We start from the raw sequence: 19,853 nt of genomic DNA, 5'->3' as shown, positions 1-19,853 counted from the left end.
ACCTAGATCCAGAACCACCGGCGCTCTTCCATTCAGTTCTTTTCAAAGTGTGACTCGAAAAACACCTACTCATTTGTCGCTAGCACCGAAAACCTGCTTTACCACCACTTCTTTCCTATTTCGAGCCAAAAGCAGCTTTTGTTTCCTATTCTTGAGCTGGAAAGCTTAGTTGATTGTTCTGTGATGGGGGTTTTACTGAGTATTCTGTAATGCTCCATGATTTATCCACATCTGACCCCGGGTAGGAACACAGAGACTAGTATGGCTGGTGACTAGCCGAGTAGCACACTCAACCTTTAGCCTCCATTGAAAAATAACCACCATAGCTGATTGGAGCAGTGATGATTTTCACTCTGGACGCCATGTTTCAAATTTTTTTCTACTAGTGGCACAACAGAAAAGCATTTGTCCTGTCATTGGGAAATTGTGAGGTTGACAGCTCTTGTATGCGCTCCTCTGAGCATGTGCCGCCGTGCTTTGATGTATGAGCAGCAGTTCTAAAGGATGCGGCGGCTGGGTTTACATGTCTCAGGGTAGCTTTCACACTCCTCCGCTGATAGCTGTGTTACAAAAGAGAGGCAGCTAAGTGAAATGGGAGAAAACTGGTTAAAAAAAAATAATCGAAAAATATCGGCATGTAATTTGAATTGTGATGGATGTCACAGTTTGATCGGACTAATTACATTTTTCAAGATTCCGCTTCTCTGAGCAATGCCTCATGCTTGAATGCTAGGTGACTTGATAGACATGCTAATGTAAACAGAGCTGACAGTCCCAGAAAATGAAACTTTTTTTTTTACTTTTCCACAAGACAAGGCACAGTTAATAATTACACAGCAATGTGTGATATCAGGATTTCACTGTCAGGCTGAAGGTGTCACTGATTCCTCCCAGACTGTCTGACTGCTCACGTTCAGCATTACCTGATGTAAAGGTCTCACAAATGCAATATAGTTCATTCATGAGGCCAAAAAAAGGCTATTAACTACTCTGATAGCTTCCTGCACCAGCGTAGGCTTCCAAGCTATACCTTAGACATTAAAGGTCAGTCGGGTGTCAAGGCCAGGGTGAAAATGATACAATGATACAGCTCAGGAGTAATTGCTTCAGCATGGTCCGTCCTTGAGGTGTTACACGGCACCTGCTTAAACAATCAGGTCTGCCTCTCGTGTGGTGGTGTGAAGGCTCGTTAGATATTCTGCCTGCTCCTAGTGTGTGTTTTTGTGGTCCTCCCCCAGCGGCTGGCGTAAATCTCACCAAGGACTTGACAGCATCGAATTAAGGGCTGCAGCACAGTTCAAGGGCGGAGGGCCGAGAAAAAGGACAATAATTGCAAGAGAAAGACAAGCAACCTTCCAATCAGATCTCAGTCCTGGACAAGTCCTCCAGAGGGAAATTCCTTTGTCTTATGCTGTGACATCTTTAATAAGACTAATCTGCGATAAACATCCCAGGCATAATAAATTCAACTAAATTCCTTTTTCCATCTTTATTTACAGATCTACATCTGTCTTATGACAGCAGTTACCAAGACAGTGCATGATTTGAACGCTGAATTTCATTTCTGATCAGTGTATCGCTTCTCTGTGTGTTATAAGACACATGTATCTCCTCTGAACACATTGTGCCTGAGATACAAAGTGGAACAGCGTGTGTGAAACAGGATATTGTCACATCGCCACTTCCTGCTCAGCTACTGTTACGAAGCCAACACGGGGACATGCGTATTTTCCAGCACAAATGTGGATATAATGAACAGAAGCAGAGATGTAGGCATGCGGTGTCTGTGTAGCATAAATTAGCTGATTAAAATATGCGTGTTAAATAAGCAGTGCAGAAAATGCTTATTATAAGTCACAGGCTTAATCATAAGAAAACAGAAATAAAATTAATAAAATTAAATGTATGTCATCACATCACCATATTACATATATCAGTGTAATGCTTCGATGCATGCTCGGTTAAAAAATATATTTAGGCTATGATCAAAAACATTGGAATTTACTGTGCCAGCCCATTAGAACAATTAAATATTAAATAATAATTTTTAAAGAGTGGTACAGCAAAAAGTTATATTTATGGGATTTATATCATACCACTGTTTTATCAGCAGTTGATTTTCTATGGTTTTCTGCCTGTGTTAATAACTTCCTATGAAAAAGTGTTCTATACACCACCCAGATTTCTTAACACCACCCGACATGTCACTTTCTCACCTGCCACTGAGAAGAAAGCCGGTGATCAACGCCAGCAGGATGATGCCCAGTGTAACAGCCACAGCGATGACGGGCACACGGCCCTGATCTCTGGAGGCGGACACTACAGAGAACCAAGAGCTGTGAGCCATGCATAATTTTTATGTATTTATTTATGTATCATCACTGATACATGAGTCTGGTATCTTCAGACTCAAACCAATCTGCACTAGCTTAAGGAGACGTTTTCCAGCTAAACAAATAAGCACTTCTGTAAGGCACTCTGGATAAGAGCATCTAAGACATGCAGTAAATATAAATGTAAATCAGGAAGGGATCATGCAACTCACAGTTACACATGTTGTCAGCATGACACCTCTCACCACAAACCCTACATTTAGTCCTAGCAATCTAAAGCATGCCTCAGAAACAACATGGCCAAGAAAATGTTTTTTAAAAAAATGCATTTTACATTAAATTACTACATTAAATTCTTTAATTCATGGTTATAATTAAGCCAATTGGACTACGGACAGACAGCATACTCTAATCAATTAGTTTCATTTATTCATTTATGTTCAGTGACTTAATGTGGCATTACAGTGCTTGATTTAGTACTGGGACTTACAGTAGGGACTGGTTTCGAACTCAAAGCGTCGACTGAAGCCTCCATAGCCTGCCGAGGTACGAGCTCTGATCTGAAAGATGTATGCAGAGGATGGCTTCAAGCCATCCACGACAATCTCTGTCTCCTTTGACTTGATGATGGTGTAACTGGTCTCCTGATCCTTTAGGACACAAAGCAAAACAAAGAAAGATTGATGTATAAAATTACGTAAAGAATGTAAAATAAAATGGTAAATACAGAAGGAAAGAAGCATTCTGATGTCCCATGAGAGGCGATGTCTGTGAATGTGAGTATGCTGAGGGATCGCTTTCATGCTTCTCGGATGCGTGGGGTTAGAGCTATGTGGTGACGACTCTATCCATTAGGGGAAGGGGCACTTTTCTTTTCAAAGTGCCTCATATCAGTGTTTCCCAGACCACACCACTGTGCTGAGGTCATGCAGGAGGCTGAGCTGCTTTAAGCACAATTGTCTCTTTAAATGGCCTTAAGAGTGGAGCCGGTCAAAGCTACGATGTGAGCAGCAACCTGAGCCACGCATCAACTCCAGGTCTGATTTCAGCCTTTTTGTGAGCTTTGTCGCCAAAGGGAGGCCTGTTTCCTCTGCTCGCCATACTGCCTGTTTCATCACGGCATTGCACACACTTTCACTTAACCTCATTTTCGTTTCAGGACAAAAATGGCAAGTTTTAGTATGAGCATGTAATGTAAATGTTCATCTGATGACTTTCTGATTTCCAGACTTTTCATTGAGATGGAAGACCTCACTTACTTTACAACGAAAAATCCAAATTCACACAATCTAGATACAAGTTCATTAAAACTGAAAAATCACAGCTAAAACAAATATTTATCATCCACTTCCACCTCATTCATCTAAATCCCCCTTTTTGCTATGCATTCCTTACCACGTACCCACACAGAAATGAACCATAAACAGCTTATTCGTATTAGCCCTCGTTCTTGCTTTGAGTGCTTCCAGTAATCACCTTCTCAAAGTATTTGATCTCGTACTCCAGGATGATGCCATTGGGTCTGTCTGGTTCCTGCCAGGACACAGCGATGCTGTTCTTCGCCGTCTTTCCTCTCTTTACCACAGTGACGGGAGATGGAGCTGAACAGAAAAAATAAATAAATAAGGGTTTTGTTTTTGTTCAATTCTCAGTCCAGGTGGAAATTACTCTTGTTGCGATGGAAAGGTGTGATGCAATATTGAGTAACTGCATAGAAAGTCACATCATGGTACAGATTTATGAGGTTCAAGGGGAAATTGACACTTAGTAAGAGTCTGTAATCACAGTCCAAGTCAATGTCTACCGAACACTGCATGAATGTGCAGGTGTATGCAGGTGTTCTTAACTGCGTGGATGGTGGGTGAGTGTGTGTGTGTGTTTATATAGTAATAGCGAGAGAGAGAGACAGCGAGAGATAGAGAGAGAGAGAGAGAGAGAGAGAGAGAGAGAGAGAATTTTTTTTTTAAATGAGTGTTGAATGAAACAGTGCATTCTAACATTGTCGTATATAGCCGAGAGGCAAAAACCTGTATCTCATTCATGCTTTCACAAAGAACAATAAAGCAAATGGTGTAAAATATTCAGAACATGAGTGTTAAAGACAATTAGATATGGCGCTTAAACACATACTTTTGCTTCAGCTGCTTTATGAGAAATGAATTCAGTGCTGAAAATGGCTTTGGGAGATGACATGGTCTGACACTGTTTACACACTCCATTTACTGCGTATTAAAACAATCCTGCATCCGGTTACAATCTGTCTTCAATCACAAACTTCCCATTACTGTCTACACACTGCATCAACATTAACAAGCATGAAATTGTTTTATAGAGCATGCCACGAATACAATTGTCCATAAAGTAATTCAATCACCCTGCATTATCTTACCTATGCTGTCACTCTCTATTTAACAGTGTTTTACGTTTTGTGGGGTTTTTTTTTTGTTTTGTTTGTATATACAGCGTCAGAGCCGCAGGTCATACTGTATATGCATCTCTCTTCCTGCTTACCAGGGTTCTACACACCTCTTCTAGATCAGATTTACAGAACGTCACGTTTCTCCAGCCCTTTATCACAGTATTTCGGTGAAGATAGCGAGACAAATTTATTTATTTTTCAAAATATGAGCTTATAATTTAAATATAAGTTTATAGTCATTTCAAGCTTTAATCTACTTATTCTTATGGCATATTATTTTGATGATTTTGTAAAAATAAATGTTTAGTATTAGGGAAATTACAGGACTCTTTCAAGCTAGGAATTGTTTTATGTCTAGAAAAAGATTTAACAGACATATATTACGTTTATTGTAACCTTATAATATGAAATGCTAAACCTAACTATATTGACTGCATATACACTACCGCTCAAAAGTTTGGGATCACTTGCATATTTCGGCTTGATTTCAGCTACGGAGGAAGACTCCATCAAGCCAATCCGTCTTGTGGGAGATGCTCCAGGAAGCATGGGGTGAAATCTCATCAGATTATCTTGGAAAAATCGACAGCTAGAATGCCCAGGTTATAATTGCTAATTGTTCATTTCTAACTCAGCATGTCCTGTTCTTTTGCTATATTTTCTATTCAGACTAATTTCGTGTGTTTCCTAGGGAAACAATACAATTTTTGAGTGAACACAAAAATGCTACAACCCCAAATACATGGCATGTTTGTCCAGCCGTTGAGTCGATTCAGCATCACTTTCTCACTGCAATAATTTCAGGCCGAAACCACCTCACGCACACTCTCGGACAATCTCGGAAAATGCAGCAGGACTCATTTCAAACAGACTAAACACTCTACATATAAAAAGTGTCAGAAGATATTTATAGTTAGCAACTGCACTGAATAAATTCAATCTCCTCAGTGTTCTCATTTTTCTGTTTTTACTGCCTTAACAAAATCCCATGGTGTGGCTTCCATACACAAACCTACTGCCACCCATCTAAACACAAAAAAACAGAAATGTGAGCCAGCTGTGTATTCAGGAACAGAAGTGTCAGACTGTAGCCGCGAGATAAGTATTATTTAAGCATGTTCAAATGATCCCAGAGGTGCTGATATAGTAGCTCGGCTGCACCGGGGCAGCATTTAGAGCTCAACAGGGGTCAGTGATAGGGGAAGCAAAGAAAAGTCTTCTCGCCTCCTGAAAACAAAGAGTAACCGTATCCCTCCTTTCACCCAGACAAAACTATAATCATTCCTATCTTAAAAGCCTGAAACGGAATACTTGGCAACCCGATCTGCAGGCTGGCAGGCAAAGAGCTGCTTTGTGGAGGGTGGCTGGGCCACTTAAACAGTCTGGCAGCCTGCTAAATGGTTGACTCTCAGTCAGGCAGGAGACTTTGAGTTATTGATTCACAATAAGCTTTAAGGCTTTCCAGGAGATTTTTGATCTATACTTCTGAAGGAATGACAGGAAACAAAAACAGGTGCATCGGAGTTGGGAGTCAAACCAAAGACGGATGGCTGCGTGTGCACAGAATGGGGATATCATTTTAATATTAATGGATTAGTTGTAAAATTATCTTTATAAATGCGTAATGCTGTGTAATAACGTATTAAAAATGCGTGCTACTTATAAAGAAACGAGGTTCTGATTAAGCGCGTTTGATACAGTACCTTTCGTAAAGGAAAATACACAGATTCATCAAAACATCATCAATAATTCAAAAGTTATGAAAATGATCCGGCAAATTTTGGTGTACAAAGTGAACTCAGATAAATCAAGTGCAAACAAAATCTTTGTGCAGTCAGTGTGGCAGCATCTCCTAGCCTCTCTCATTAGCAGATGGAACACGTCCGTACTAGAGGAAGCGTGGCAGAGTAAGTGTGATGGTGCTCTGATTAATAGCTCGGATTGGGAAGTGTTGCCATTCTGCAGTGCGTGAATTTGTTAACACTGCACCGTTGCCAGCAAGGGAGCTGCTAGCGCCAAACAGCGAGGCATGTCGCTGATTCCACACTTAGATGTACACCTCGATGTGTTAACTTTCCTATTTTCGGTAAGAGAGATCACACGACTACATGCAGGCAGTGGCATTGATTAATCACCCTTATCTAACATGCATCATGCTGCGTGTAAGCGCCATTAGAAGACTTTGCTTCTCTTTGGTGGCACAAGACTGACGGCAGGCAGTATTATTTTTATTTTTTTTAACCGAGCCTTTTCAGGGAGACACTTGCATGTAATTTAATTGAAGCTATCACGCTGGGTGTGCAGTTTTAGTGCGAGCAAGAAAGGTCACTGTTTCCAATCTGACCTGGTCTCAGTGCCAGGCCGAAACTCTCAGCAGGCCATGTGTTTGTAAACAAGTATTGCTGGGGAGAGTCCTGCTGAGAGGCAAGATGAAAAACCTCTGGCAGGGCTGCGTGGCCCGCTGGCCAAAACTGCCGCTGAGGTATGACTCCTGCCAACAGGTTCCCATGCCAATGAAGGCACGGCAGGAAGAACATGGGTCTTCTTAAAAAAATTTTTTTGCAATGGCCCATGAAGAACCAGAGTTTCCACCACTGCCAAAATGCCTACTGTTCTTTTGATGCACTTAACATATCAGATATCAGACAGCGCACATATTAAAATAAAGGTTAAAAATAAAAATCCACCCTCTGATATCTCCCACACCACCCAATTCCTGCACTCCCTCCACTGGCTCCCAATCAGATTTAAAACACTGATGCTTGCCTATAAAGCCAAAATTGGTCCAGCAGACTCTTATCTCAAAGCTCTTAGCACTCCCCACACTGCACCACGATCCTCTAGCACTGCTCAACTAGTCCCACTATCTCTCAGGGTACAAAGTAGCTATGCATCAAGACTCTTCACTGTTCTGGCAGCTAGGAGGTGGAATGAACTTCCCGTCAATGTCAGAACTGCAGAGTCTTTGGCTATCTTCAAAAGAAGGGTGAAGACCTACCTCTTTCTGAAATACTTCTAAAAACTAGCACCTTACTTGTTTAAAATATTGTTTGTCTATGTGCTATGTTTCCTCCCAACAGATTTTATACTCATGATATTCTTAGTCCTCAACCTAGTCAACCAGTATCAGTGTGTTCATTGATAGAGACCTCAAAGCACTCTGGATACAGGCGTCTGCCACATGCCATAAATGTGAACGGAAATATCGAACCTGAATATCATTGTGCTGTGTATAATCAATATGTGATCTTGTAAAAAAGAAATTTCATCCAAGGTTTATTTAAAATGAAAAACTAAGTCAAGGCTTTTTAGATTTAACCTTTATACATCTAAAATCCAGTCCATTTTCACTTACCCACAATGCATTAAAACTACAAAGAGGGAAGAAAACATTAGCGCCTTCATTTTCATCTTTCGTGGTCACGGTGTTATAGATTTAACAGGCTATCAAGCGAACAAGTAACGTGCTACTTTGTTTATTGCTGATTCTGTGGGAAGCTGGTGTCACTTACTGAACCTGGATTTCAGTAGACCATCTTGAGCTCCTGAGTGGGAATTCCAAGTTGATAAATCGAGTAATACAACTTTGAGTCATATACACATTAGTGGGTCCAATTCATCTCTTTAGTTCTTAAGTGTGCCCAGGTCGCTCGCATCATCATCTCTACCCTCTGCTCATACAGGTCAGCGTTCATAGTTTCAACCCCCACACTAACACCACCTTCCACACTCATCATCCTCATCCTCGCACAGTCTCCACTTCTTCTTAAATTGCTCTTTAATATGACACAGGGATAAAAAGCACAGCACCAATCCACCAAACAGTATAGACCTAGTTTTTTTTATTTTTATTTTCTGTAATGCAGGAGTGAATATGGCCACATAAATGAAATGAAAAACGGTGCATTTTATTACTGAATAAGTGTCTAAACAAATGAAAAGTTCTCAATCAAAAAAGTTTTTTTTTTTTTTTTTTTTTTTTTATCTCTAAGCCTTTTCCACAATGGCCTGAGCGTTTATCGTGTGGCGGAAGCGTTTATAAGTGACTTATTTAAAATCACTCACTGGGTCACCATCTGTTAAGCTCCAAACTGCTGATAACACATAGCCATGCACTGGCGACGAATGGAGCAAAATGCAAAATCTCTCAACCACGTCCCAAAACCAACTCACTGGGAGTAATTATGAATATTGAGTGTGGCAAGTCTTTGCAGGCAGATATGTCAATTACTCGCTGTGAATGGGCAAATATTAAAAGCTCACAGAATAGCTCAGCAAATGCCACCACTTATGTGCCTGTCGACGTTCATTGGGGAAATACGAGCACACTTCAGAGGCACATGAAAGACTAAAGCGCTAATCACTTGCACCTGCGTGCTATTCAGTTTGTTTTGAAATCTAGTTCACTTGAAATCAGTGAACATTTGATCAATCTACACAAACTGCCCTAGTTATGAAAATCTCGCTTTCCTCAAAGCCGAAACTGTGAAAAACAGATTTCTTCCTCCTCTTTATAGAGCAGGCTTTGCCAGTGTGACGTTAATTCCGCACACACACACCGCTCGAACTGAAGCTGTGTTGAAGCAGGCCATCTTGGGCTGCAAAATCATTCTTCTTGTCACCATTAATAGTGCTTTAAAGACCTTAAACCTGCTGTTGATCTCAGAGCACCTTAATGACTGAGGCAGATGTTGAAGCCAGTTGAAAGCATCGTACGTTGCTGTGCCATCCCTGTAAAATGAATTAGCACCTTGATATTGTTTTTTTTTGTGTACTACTTAAGTGCATAGGTGGTGCGTTTTGGTGACAGAGACATAGTAGCAGGGAAATAAGTGCAAATATTATGTTAAATATTTCACCCTAAATTAGACTGGAGAAGCAGCTCACAGGGGTTGTGCAAAAGGCCTGGGAGTTTACAGTAATGGATTACACAGAAGGGAAGGAGAAATAAATGGTTTGGCTCCGGCAGCACCTGTGCCACCTGCTCCTGGAGTGGAAAAGAGAGTGGAGGCATGGGGCAGGTCACAGTCACCACCACACTCTGGAACATTTTCATAATCTTGGAAGTTGTTATAGAACAAGCAGTGTTTGCTTTCATATGAATCCATCTCATAGAGTTGTTACACTGGCACAGGATTACAATTAGTAGCACAGACTTTTTCAAAGCACAGATTAATGAATTTTTGCCTATAAAACTGGATCAAGTTTTTTCACCACTTTTGCCAATCCTACCCTGAATTTCGGAGCCTCTCGGCTCCTCCTTACCTTCTTGGCATTGGGTGTGTGTCTGCACTTCAAACCCTACCTTTGTACATATTTAGTTATTCTCTTATCTTGACCAAGACAGACAACGAAGGTTTAGGAGTCCCGCTTTATTAGAGCATAAAAATGTTCTTTTATGGTAGTTTTGAGTAATAACTCACGCTAGTGTATTGATGTTGAGCGTCTATGCAAAATGCATGAAGGGTGACAGGTCCAGTGAGAAAATATAATATCATCAGAATAATCATCACTGGAATTTGTGGCAGTGTAATATTGTGGAGGGACGATTAAATCTTTATATTGCACAAGCTTAGTAAACGCCTTACACTGCTAGTTCTGCTGTCGCTCCTTGCATGTTCCAAACTTAATCATACATGAGAGCTATTAAATGCTCAGAAGAACATGCAATTGCTGCCCAGAACTAAATAAATCTATTTTTGACTAAGCAGTGCTCCACACTGCTGCACTAGTTAGAGATTTTTTTATTTTTTTATTTATTTATTTTTATTTTTGGCTCAGTGCACAGCTTTGTTGTCTCTCCCCCTCTCAGCTTAGAGCTAACAACATGATAAATACCGACAATGTAATAGATTTTATGCAAAAACTGATACACTAGGATAAAAGGACCACACTAGGTGAGGGGGGAAAAGCAAACAGTTTTTACATTTTCCGTAATGGGGCACAGCACAGTGAATCCCAATATCACAGTGCTTTACACTTTTCACACAACAAAGGTTCTAACAACACCCTACCAAAACATGGTGCTTAGCCTAGAGCCAGCCAGTTCACATGAAACATGACTGCCACTTGATGCATCGACCCTTACAGATTATCCTGAGCGCCGCCGCACAAGGCAAGAAGGTGCTCAGTATTCTACATCAGTCTCCTCACAGACTATGTGAAATCCCTTATTTCAAGGCTGTCTTATTGTGGCTGAGCCGCTCCGCATGCTCAGCCTGCAGCGGTGCAACAGGCTGCTTCTTCTCTGACCCTGGTTTAGATAAGGCAGATTACACATCGGTAAGCCTTCGTTACCTAAACAGAAAGTAGTGGCACACACTGTCATGAGTAATGTACTCATCAAATAATGATTAACACCAACACAAAATAGGTATCGGACCACAGATCTAACGGCGGACATATCACAAATTCATTAGCCAGTCCAGAGCGCAAGTAGCCATGACATTCTTTTGTCGCTCAAAAAGACATTAACTGAATTTGGTTTATGTTGCTTTTTATGTTTAATCAGTATTGTGTTGAAAATAAAAAGCCACATTGGGACATCACTAAAAGAATGTTTGTTGGTGGTGTGGACTCTCTGCTATAAATATATATATCTCTGACAAATCTCCTGGTGGAGAAAAAAAAAAAAACCCAGACAACTGGAATTTATCATTTAGTCCAGAGGGATAAATCCTGTGGTTATAGAAAACGACGTCTTTTTTCCTGGTAAAGTCCACCACAAAAATTCTGCAAAGCCTGGCTAATTATCATGTTGGATCGGTATCCTCTTATATACTTACACCACCTAAATGGCACCACTGTAATAAACGCTGTTGTAATAACAGTTATCAACAGCCACACTGACTCTCTGATGTCCAGAAATTATACACTTTGTCCATCCATTTATTCCTTGCAATCTTGCTAAGCTTCCATGTAATACTTATTGCAAAAAAAAAACTTTTGGTCAACAACTGACCATGATTTTAAATGGCGTTTGATTGCAATGCCATCTCTTTTAGTAGATGTGAATGAATCTTACAATACAGCATGAAGGACCTGAAGGCCATCCTGCCTGTAGGTAAAACTATTTAAATGCTTTTTAACTACTAAACCATGTGATTGTGTGATGCAAGGGGTCTCAATTCCTGACACTCTAGCCACTGTAAATGTACAGGTTGAGAGCAAGGCAGCTTGCAACCATGCAAAAAAATAGTTTTGAAGAGAGTGACCTGAGTTCTTTGTAAAGAGTTTTACTTTTTACCACTTTAAACACACAGACACAAAAGCGGACTAAATGGCCAATCTACTCACCAGCCTGGTTGGTTGTGACGTTCAGAGACACGTAATGGCGCAGTGGTTTGGCGAGATCAGAGACACCATTCACAGCCTCCACCTCGAATGTGTAGTTTGTGTGGGCGAGCAGGTCAAGCACCATGACTGACGTGTTGCTCAGGCCTGTGCGCTGGGGAAGGTAACGAACGTGGCTGCCACACGGCTCGTGCTGCTTCGACTCGGCGCTCATCTTCCTGCAGACCACGCTGTAGGTCACGTCCTTCCTGCCACCCGTCTCCTCCGGGGCGCTCCACTCCAGCAACACGCTTGTCTCGTTTACATTTGAAATGGCGCTGCGTGGGGCTGAAGGAGGCTCTGGGGAAAATGTAGAGTCAAACTATTATAAGCACATTCATGCTGTATGACAGAGCTATTGAACCTATGCACTGAATCTGGCTGATTTCAATTTTTTCAATGGCCCATATGTGGCTTTCAGTTTAACCTTTGAAATACACAGCTTATTATCAGTGCTTCATCGTTCTATAAATTAATGTGAACCTGCAGGTCCTGGGAGTTGTAAAGTGAATATATGCTATAGAAACTGCCAGGCTCTAAAATGTATGTTTACTGTCAAACCGTAGTTCGGTTATTATATAGACTTTATTATGTAGACTACAAAAAGAGCATTATAAAATAGAATAACTGGACTATTATGCTACATTTTAGCCCTGTCCTTTCATAGGCTTTTACTGACAAAATATTCAGGCATTGTATATCATGGAGATACAAACTGTAATATAGTATAAGCACAATACTTCTGGATATTAGGAAAGTTGTTATTCGATATAATATTTTATTGCTTTTTTTCCCTCCATTTTTCACTTGAAAATAATTCTCTTTATAGTCGCATTTAATAATGTTAAACTGTGGAATGTCACCCGTTGCTGTTGTCCCTTAACAGCTATAAACAGTTGTTTCCTCACTCGGTACTGTAATACCAAAAGTTATGAAGGCAAAAATTGTAATTGAGACCCTGTCCTTTTATTTTTACACTTAGATGTTATTATTAGACTTAATTATGCATAGAATGCATTTTAGTTCCTGATTTTTTTTATATTAAATATGTAAAAAGACTGATAAGGAAATACGATCACATGCAATATTAGCATGGTGTAATGTTCATGATGCTAGAATAATAATGTTCACAATATGCCCATCATACAAGTTATGTGGTAAGCTGTGTTCTTGTATTTCTTATTTCAGATCTGAAATATAAAAAAAGACACTGATTATTTACTTGTGCAGGCCATGTTGGTTGGGTCTGTGTCCTTTCTGTGGAAGCTGTGCTCACACTGACAGGAAGTGGAGCCCTCTGTTTTGGTGAAACTGTGAGGAGGACACTTACTGCATGCCTTAGTCTGCAGAGCAGATCTGTAGAACCCGGGCTTACACACTGCAGATAAAATACACATACACACACACACACACACAAAGCAGAAATGATTACATTATGAATGCAACTGATCAATGCCTTTGTACCACTTATTTGGATTTGATGAGAAACATTGGCGGTTAAAGTCAAACATTCATCTGCTTCATTAAAAAAGAGCAGGTGCTCATATCAATGGGGCTTTGATGGCTAAAATGCAGAGCGCTCATTAATACACCATACTGTGTCCCACATCATCAACATTTCTAGCGGAAAAGAAACCTCTGATGTATTTATAATTTCACTCCCTTTCTAATGTGCATCTGATGCTGAGTAATTAATATATTTGAGAATACATTTCCTTGGTTCAAGGTGGTTTTTCTACGACTATAAGTCAATTAGAGTCACTAAAGAGCGTAAGAGTGAAAGATACACACTGAATTGATTGTCTGAAAGGCTTTGGAGAGAACTCATCGAGCCGTACAACTCGGCGGCATCCACAAAATGTGGATCTGTAAGAGAGTGGGATTTAAGATGTCCGTAGGACAGCGGAGGCAGACGGAGCCTGTGTGTCTCGTGCTTATGACTCGTGTTTAAATGACTTTCAGCTTAGCACCGATACTTCTGCAAAGCAGACACACTGACACTGCAGAACACATTCACGTAATGGATTGCTGTGGATAAAAAGAGACATATTATCAATGGCCTCTGCAGTGTAAAGTGCACACACAGACGTTAATTAAGGCTTCCTGGGCATGCATTAAGAAGCTCTGTAAATTCAACCCAACACCAAGCTGTAATAAAAACTATATTTTGTAACTAAAAAAAAAATAAATAAAAAAGCGTTTCTCACAACATACTTTAAAATGCAGGATATTGATTTGCATCCGGATCTGTGAGTCCCTGAAAAACGAGCTGGCTATAAAACAGCCCCATCACTATCTCTCCTGCATGATGAAGATGCTCAGATATCTGTCATTCACAGCATGCCATGCTCTGGCCTCCACATTACATTTGCCTCCTGTCTGAAGCTCTAAATAGACCTCTGCAGGGTTTGGGTTTTTTGGCAGCATCGGGCACTCTTATCCATACACAGTCTAAACGGCTTGCTTGTTTTAACGGAGCAGAGTGGCAACAGCTACAGATTTGCTCTCCATATGAAAACCAGAAATACAAATAAAAGAAAATGAGCAGTGTATTACGCTCAGCTCTCTGATCAGACACAACACACTAGTGAATGTAATTACTTTAATAGAAAGTCTAGCTGGCATTTAGATTGTGCTTTACATTTGAGCCACTGTGACACTATTAAAGATCATTTCCTCTGCCGCTGCCATGTCTCAGAGTGCTGCTGCATTCAATGCAATTACAGTAGAGTGCTAAAAAAGAAGAGAATACTTAAATCACACATTGGATTCTAAATATGAACTAAATATTCAAGTTATAATTCGTTGAAAACAAATTGAAGTGACTGTGGAATCAAAAATAAAAGTGAAAATTTTACAGGCTAATCCAACTTGCATGAATTTCATCACAGCAACTCATCACAATTCAGTAGTGTGTAAGGCCCCCCAAGGGCCTGTATGCACTCCTGACAATGTCTGAGCATGCAGCTGATGAGATAGAGAGTGTCCGGGGGGGATCTCCTATCAGACCTGGATCAGGGCATCAGTGAGTTCCTGGAGAGTCTCTGGTGCTACTTGGATGCTCCAATACATAATGACCCAGACGTTCTCAATTCAGGTGTGGGGAATGTGAGGGCCAGTCAATACCATCAGAGCCTTCGTCGTTTAGAAAATTACTACATGCTTTGGTCACCTGAGGCCGGGCATTTCCATGCATCAGGAGGAACCCAGGGCCCATTGCACCAGCATACTACATAGTCCAACAAACTGGCTCGGAATATTTTATCCCGTTACCTAACCGCAATAAGTGTAATGTTGGTTAGCGCATGGAGATCTGTGTGACCCCCAGGCCATCACTGACCCACTGCCAAACCAGTCATGCTGGATGATGTTGCAGGTAGTATAACATTCCCCACAGCATCTCCAGACTCATTCACATGTGCTCAGTATGAACCTGCTTTCACCCGTGAAGAAAACAGGGTACAAATGGCAGACTTGCCAATTCTGGTGTTCTCTGGAAAAAGCCAATCGAGCTGCACAGTGCTGGGCTGTGAGCACAGGTCCCACTAGAGGCTGTTGGGCACTCATGCCACATGGAGGTGGAGACAAAAGTCACCTGCTGCAGGTCATTTTGTAAGGCTCTGGCAGTGTTCCTCCTGTTCATCCTTGCACGACAGAGCAGATACTGGTCCTACTACAGGGCTCTTGCCTTTCTACTGCCCTGACCAGTTCTCCTTGTGCCTGTCTCCAGGTATCTCCTTCATGCTTTTGAAAGTGTGCTGGGTGACACACAAAACCTCCTTGTAACAGCATGTTTGGGGGTGCCATCCTGGAGGAGCTGGACTATTAGTGCAACCTGATTGAGTTGCAGGTACTGCCAAGCCGTGACAAGGACCCTACGAAAAGACAAATCTAAGAAGAAAGCATAAGAAGATAAGGAGAGAACAACTGTCTGTGAAAACCACTTGTGAAACCATTCCCTTTTTGGGCATTGTCTTCAAAAAAATGCACCTTCTGTCACTTTCATTTGCACCAAAGCAGGTGGAATTGACGGACAATCACTTATACTTCCTAACTGGATGGATTGATACTTGCTGATTTACTGTGATGATTAAATGTTCCCTTAATTTTATGAGAATTGTTTATGACTGAAATTGCAGCAGCACTCTGAGGCAGCACTGTACTATAAACAGTTGATGAAAGGCAAGATGAGCAAACTCTACTCTGGTGAAGTTGAGCTTCTTTTTAATCAAATGATAAAAGCAAATGCTACAGAAGCAATGAAAATTCTTGGCTGAAACCATTTATTTGTTTATAAGCTGGCTGAAATCATTCACTGAAGTGTATAACTTTGGATAATTCTTTATATTAAAATGGGCTGTAGACAGAAAAAAGGACATAAAGGACTTTCTTGGAATTAATTCTTTATTTTTATAGTAAAGTTTCTGTTTATATTTCTGAAACACGCCTTTTAACAAAAAGAATATTACTATTTTCATTCGAAACCAGCATGCTTATTGCTCTTCACATTCTGGTTAAAGTAAATTTATGTCCTAGGAAAAATGCAAAAGACTCCCTGCTCTTAATGTGGACCATTTTTCAGCTTTGCCAAATAGAGTGGGAGGTCAACGATGACAATGCATGCATACCTGCTATATTTATTTATTATTTACAGTTATAGAGCAATTTGCTCTCCTTTACAGAGAAAGGTTTGAGAGAGGTGCGTGAACTGGCTATACATTATGAACAAAACATGCACCATCTCTGTTAACCTGAGACACTTTCCTGTATGAGAACATTCATTGCTAAACACAAGGTTTACGCTTGGTCTAAATAATGGAACAATATACTGTATAAACATCAAAATCATGTTCATTATTTGATAGTATCTTTACATTAGGAATTATTTTGTTTTAGAATATTAAAAGCTATACACACTTTATGTAAAAGTCCACTCAGATTACAGTTTATTGGAGACAGTTTGTTTTTTCCCCCACATAGAATGCAGCAAACAAAAAAAACCCCACTGATCAGCCATAACATTAAAACCATCCACCCAGTATGGTTTAGGTTAGCAGCAGAAGTGCTGTAAGCGGCAATGTGGGGCCTCCATGGATCGAAACTGTTTGTTCAGCACATCTTACAGATGCTTGATTGGACTGAGATCTGGAGGAATTTGGAGGCCAAGTCAACACCTTGATCTCTTTGTCATGTCTACATAACCATTCCTGAACAATTTTAACAGTGTGGCAGCACACATTATCCTGCTGAAAGAGCTCACTGCAATTAAGGAAAACTGTTGCCATGAGGGTGTGTACCTGGTCTGCAACAATGTTTAGGTAGGTGGTGGGTGTCAAAGTAACATCCATATGAATGCTAGGACCAACATCACACTGTTTCCCGAATGCTTGCCTTCTTCAAATAGTGTATCCTAAGCGACGCCATTTCACTCTTTCAGCTCAAATACTGAGATTATGTTAAAAAAAAAATGATATAATGACACAGCTTAACATTCATAATTCATTTCACTTCATTGTCTGTACCGCTTTTCCAATCTATGGTCGGGTCAAGGGGAGCCTCAGGATCTCAGGAGTCATCGGGCATCAGGGCAGGATACACCCTGGACGGAGTGCCAACCCATCGCAGGGCACACACACACACACACACTCATTCACTCACACAATCGCAAACTACAGGCAATTTAGAGACTCCAATCAGCCTAGAAGCATGTCTTTGGACTGTGGGAGGAAACCGGAGCACCCGGAGGAAACCCACCAAGCACGGGGAGAACATGCAAACTCCACACACACACACACACACACACAGTGAGTGGGAGTGAGTCTCGAACCCAGGACGCTGGAGGTGTGAGGCGTGCTAACCACTAAGCCACCATCAAATTCATAATTGATTAATAAATAATATAAATAAAAAAAGATCAAAAAAATATAATTCTCCAAAAGACAACCTAAAAACCCTGAGTGAAACCAGCTATAGCACTTGAGTAATAGGCTTATCATTTCATGAAAATATTCCTTTTTAACAGTTTAGCAGTTAATACATTATCTGCTGACCTTTCTGTCGAACAGACATTTCGCCTTCCAGCATGAGTGACTGTAATGATTGTACTGATGAGTGACTAGGGATTGTGCATTGTACTAGCAAAACAGCTGAAAATATTTTAAACACGAACCCCAAAACATTACTCTGTAAGAGGAAAAAGCCCTCTCTTGTACTCCACTTCAATTTACAGAGTATTTGCAGTGACCTTGCAATTGCCATTAAACTACCTCCCACTGTGAAAATGACAAAGGCTGATTTAAATGTCAGGCTCTGAACCGTCTCATGCTAATGGAGCTCCAGTTTATCTGGATGGCTCTTAAATATCAGGCACAGGATAGTAGTGGGGTTTCTCTGCGAGTAAGTCAGCGAGTGTACCTCAAATCATTTTAAAAGATTCATATTTTGAATCCAAAAATGAAGAAAAATCCTATTGCTATTCTGGCCATTTTCTGTATATGCTAGGAATTCAGCAATGAAACAGTGTCCTGCATATCTCTGATATCACGGTATAGACTCATGCTTCTCTTCCATGTCTGAGAATTCAGCCTGCTCTTACAAGACACTTCATTTAAACAATCTGTCGTTTGACTATGATACATTTTCAGAGAATGTTAAGGATTACAAATATGGATCCCGACATGGCCAAATCCATTTCTCCACACTTCAGTCAGGCCCCGGTCGAGATAATCCCACAGGATGAGCAGCATTATGATATAAAAGCAAATCTTAATGGAAACAAGATGAGGTTGGATTAAATAAAGGGCTGGAGATGGGCCGCAGTAATGGTCCTTGTACGAGCCTGTGATTGGATTACACCGGGGACTGGTGTGAAATGAGGACTTCCTATATAATTCTCCTTTTATTAAACACACACACACACACACAAAAACAAAGGAGTGGATTATTATCTACCAAATTAAGTTAAGGTGTACCTCTGCTCCTTAAATAAATACTTCCTTTTTTTTTTCAGTGCACACATAGGAGGAGGTATATACAGTCTTCTAAAGCAGCATCTAACTGAATGACCTTGACAAAGAGGCTGGGTGCTCTATCATGCAGAATCTGGGCTTACATCCTGAGCTCTTGTTTAGCCGAGCATGCAGCCAGGTTTGCTATCTTTCAGATGTCTTTCATTCTTCTTCCATGTTTACAATTTTAGCATTTAAATAGCTAATCTGGTTTTTTTTTCTTAAGCAATGAAAATCATCACTGCATTGTTGTGATCTGAGTGCACCGATTTGCGTTCTGCATACATAACGAGGATGACATAAAAGGAGCCACAGGTATACAGAAGCAAAACAAAATCATTCACAACTGTTACATGATAAAAAAAAAAAAAAAATCTATTGAGGTAGTGTTAAAAATAAAACTTTCTGCCGCTTTAGAAAAACACAGACCAAGATATATGTAACATTTGAAACTGAGTCTACAGCAACAGCTTTTTCCACAGGGGTTTGGTGGTTGCTATAAAAACCCCGTATATACAGTACATGCGCCAGTCTCTACTGTGATGGGCTTGACCCCACTGCGCTCTCAGGCACAGGACAGGAAACAACATTTCAAATTCAACCCTTCTCATAAATAAGGCATTTCTGCCTGTTTAATGAACATTCTTTTTGCTTCTCACACCATTATGTGTGAATTCTAGAGACTGTTTGTGAATATCCCAGGAGATTTCTGAAATATTCAAACCAACTTGTCTGGCACCACAGAGCGTGAACCAGTCAAAG

At 40.6% G+C, this 19,853-nt stretch overlaps 1 protein-coding gene across 1 annotated transcript in view; it reads right to left on the bottom strand.

Moving 5' to 3' along the window:
• The window catches only part of LOC131367349 (ephrin type-A receptor 5), a 51,620-nt gene that overhangs the window by 11,450 nt on the left and 20,317 nt on the right, over positions 1-19,853 (bottom strand). Inside the window, exons 4-8 of the mRNA XM_058412717.1 lie at positions 13,307-13,462; positions 12,049-12,384; positions 3,810-3,934; positions 2,824-2,983; positions 2,217-2,319 (exon numbers count right to left, since the gene is read on the bottom strand). Coding sequence (XP_058268700.1) covers positions 2,217-2,319; positions 2,824-2,983; positions 3,810-3,934; positions 12,049-12,384; positions 13,307-13,462 — 880 coding nt within the window. The remainder of the gene's footprint in view (positions 1-2,216; positions 2,320-2,823; positions 2,984-3,809; positions 3,935-12,048; positions 12,385-13,306; positions 13,463-19,853) is intronic.

Source organism: Hemibagrus wyckioides, linkage group LG16 (assembly GCF_019097595.1).
Source record: "Hemibagrus wyckioides isolate EC202008001 linkage group LG16, SWU_Hwy_1.0, whole genome shotgun sequence".
In the NCBI taxonomy this organism is placed as follows: Eukaryota; Metazoa; Chordata; class Actinopteri; order Siluriformes; family Bagridae; genus Hemibagrus; species Hemibagrus wyckioides.
The sequence above is the reverse complement of the archived record's forward strand: the minus strand, read 5'-3'. Positions and strand labels throughout refer to the sequence as shown.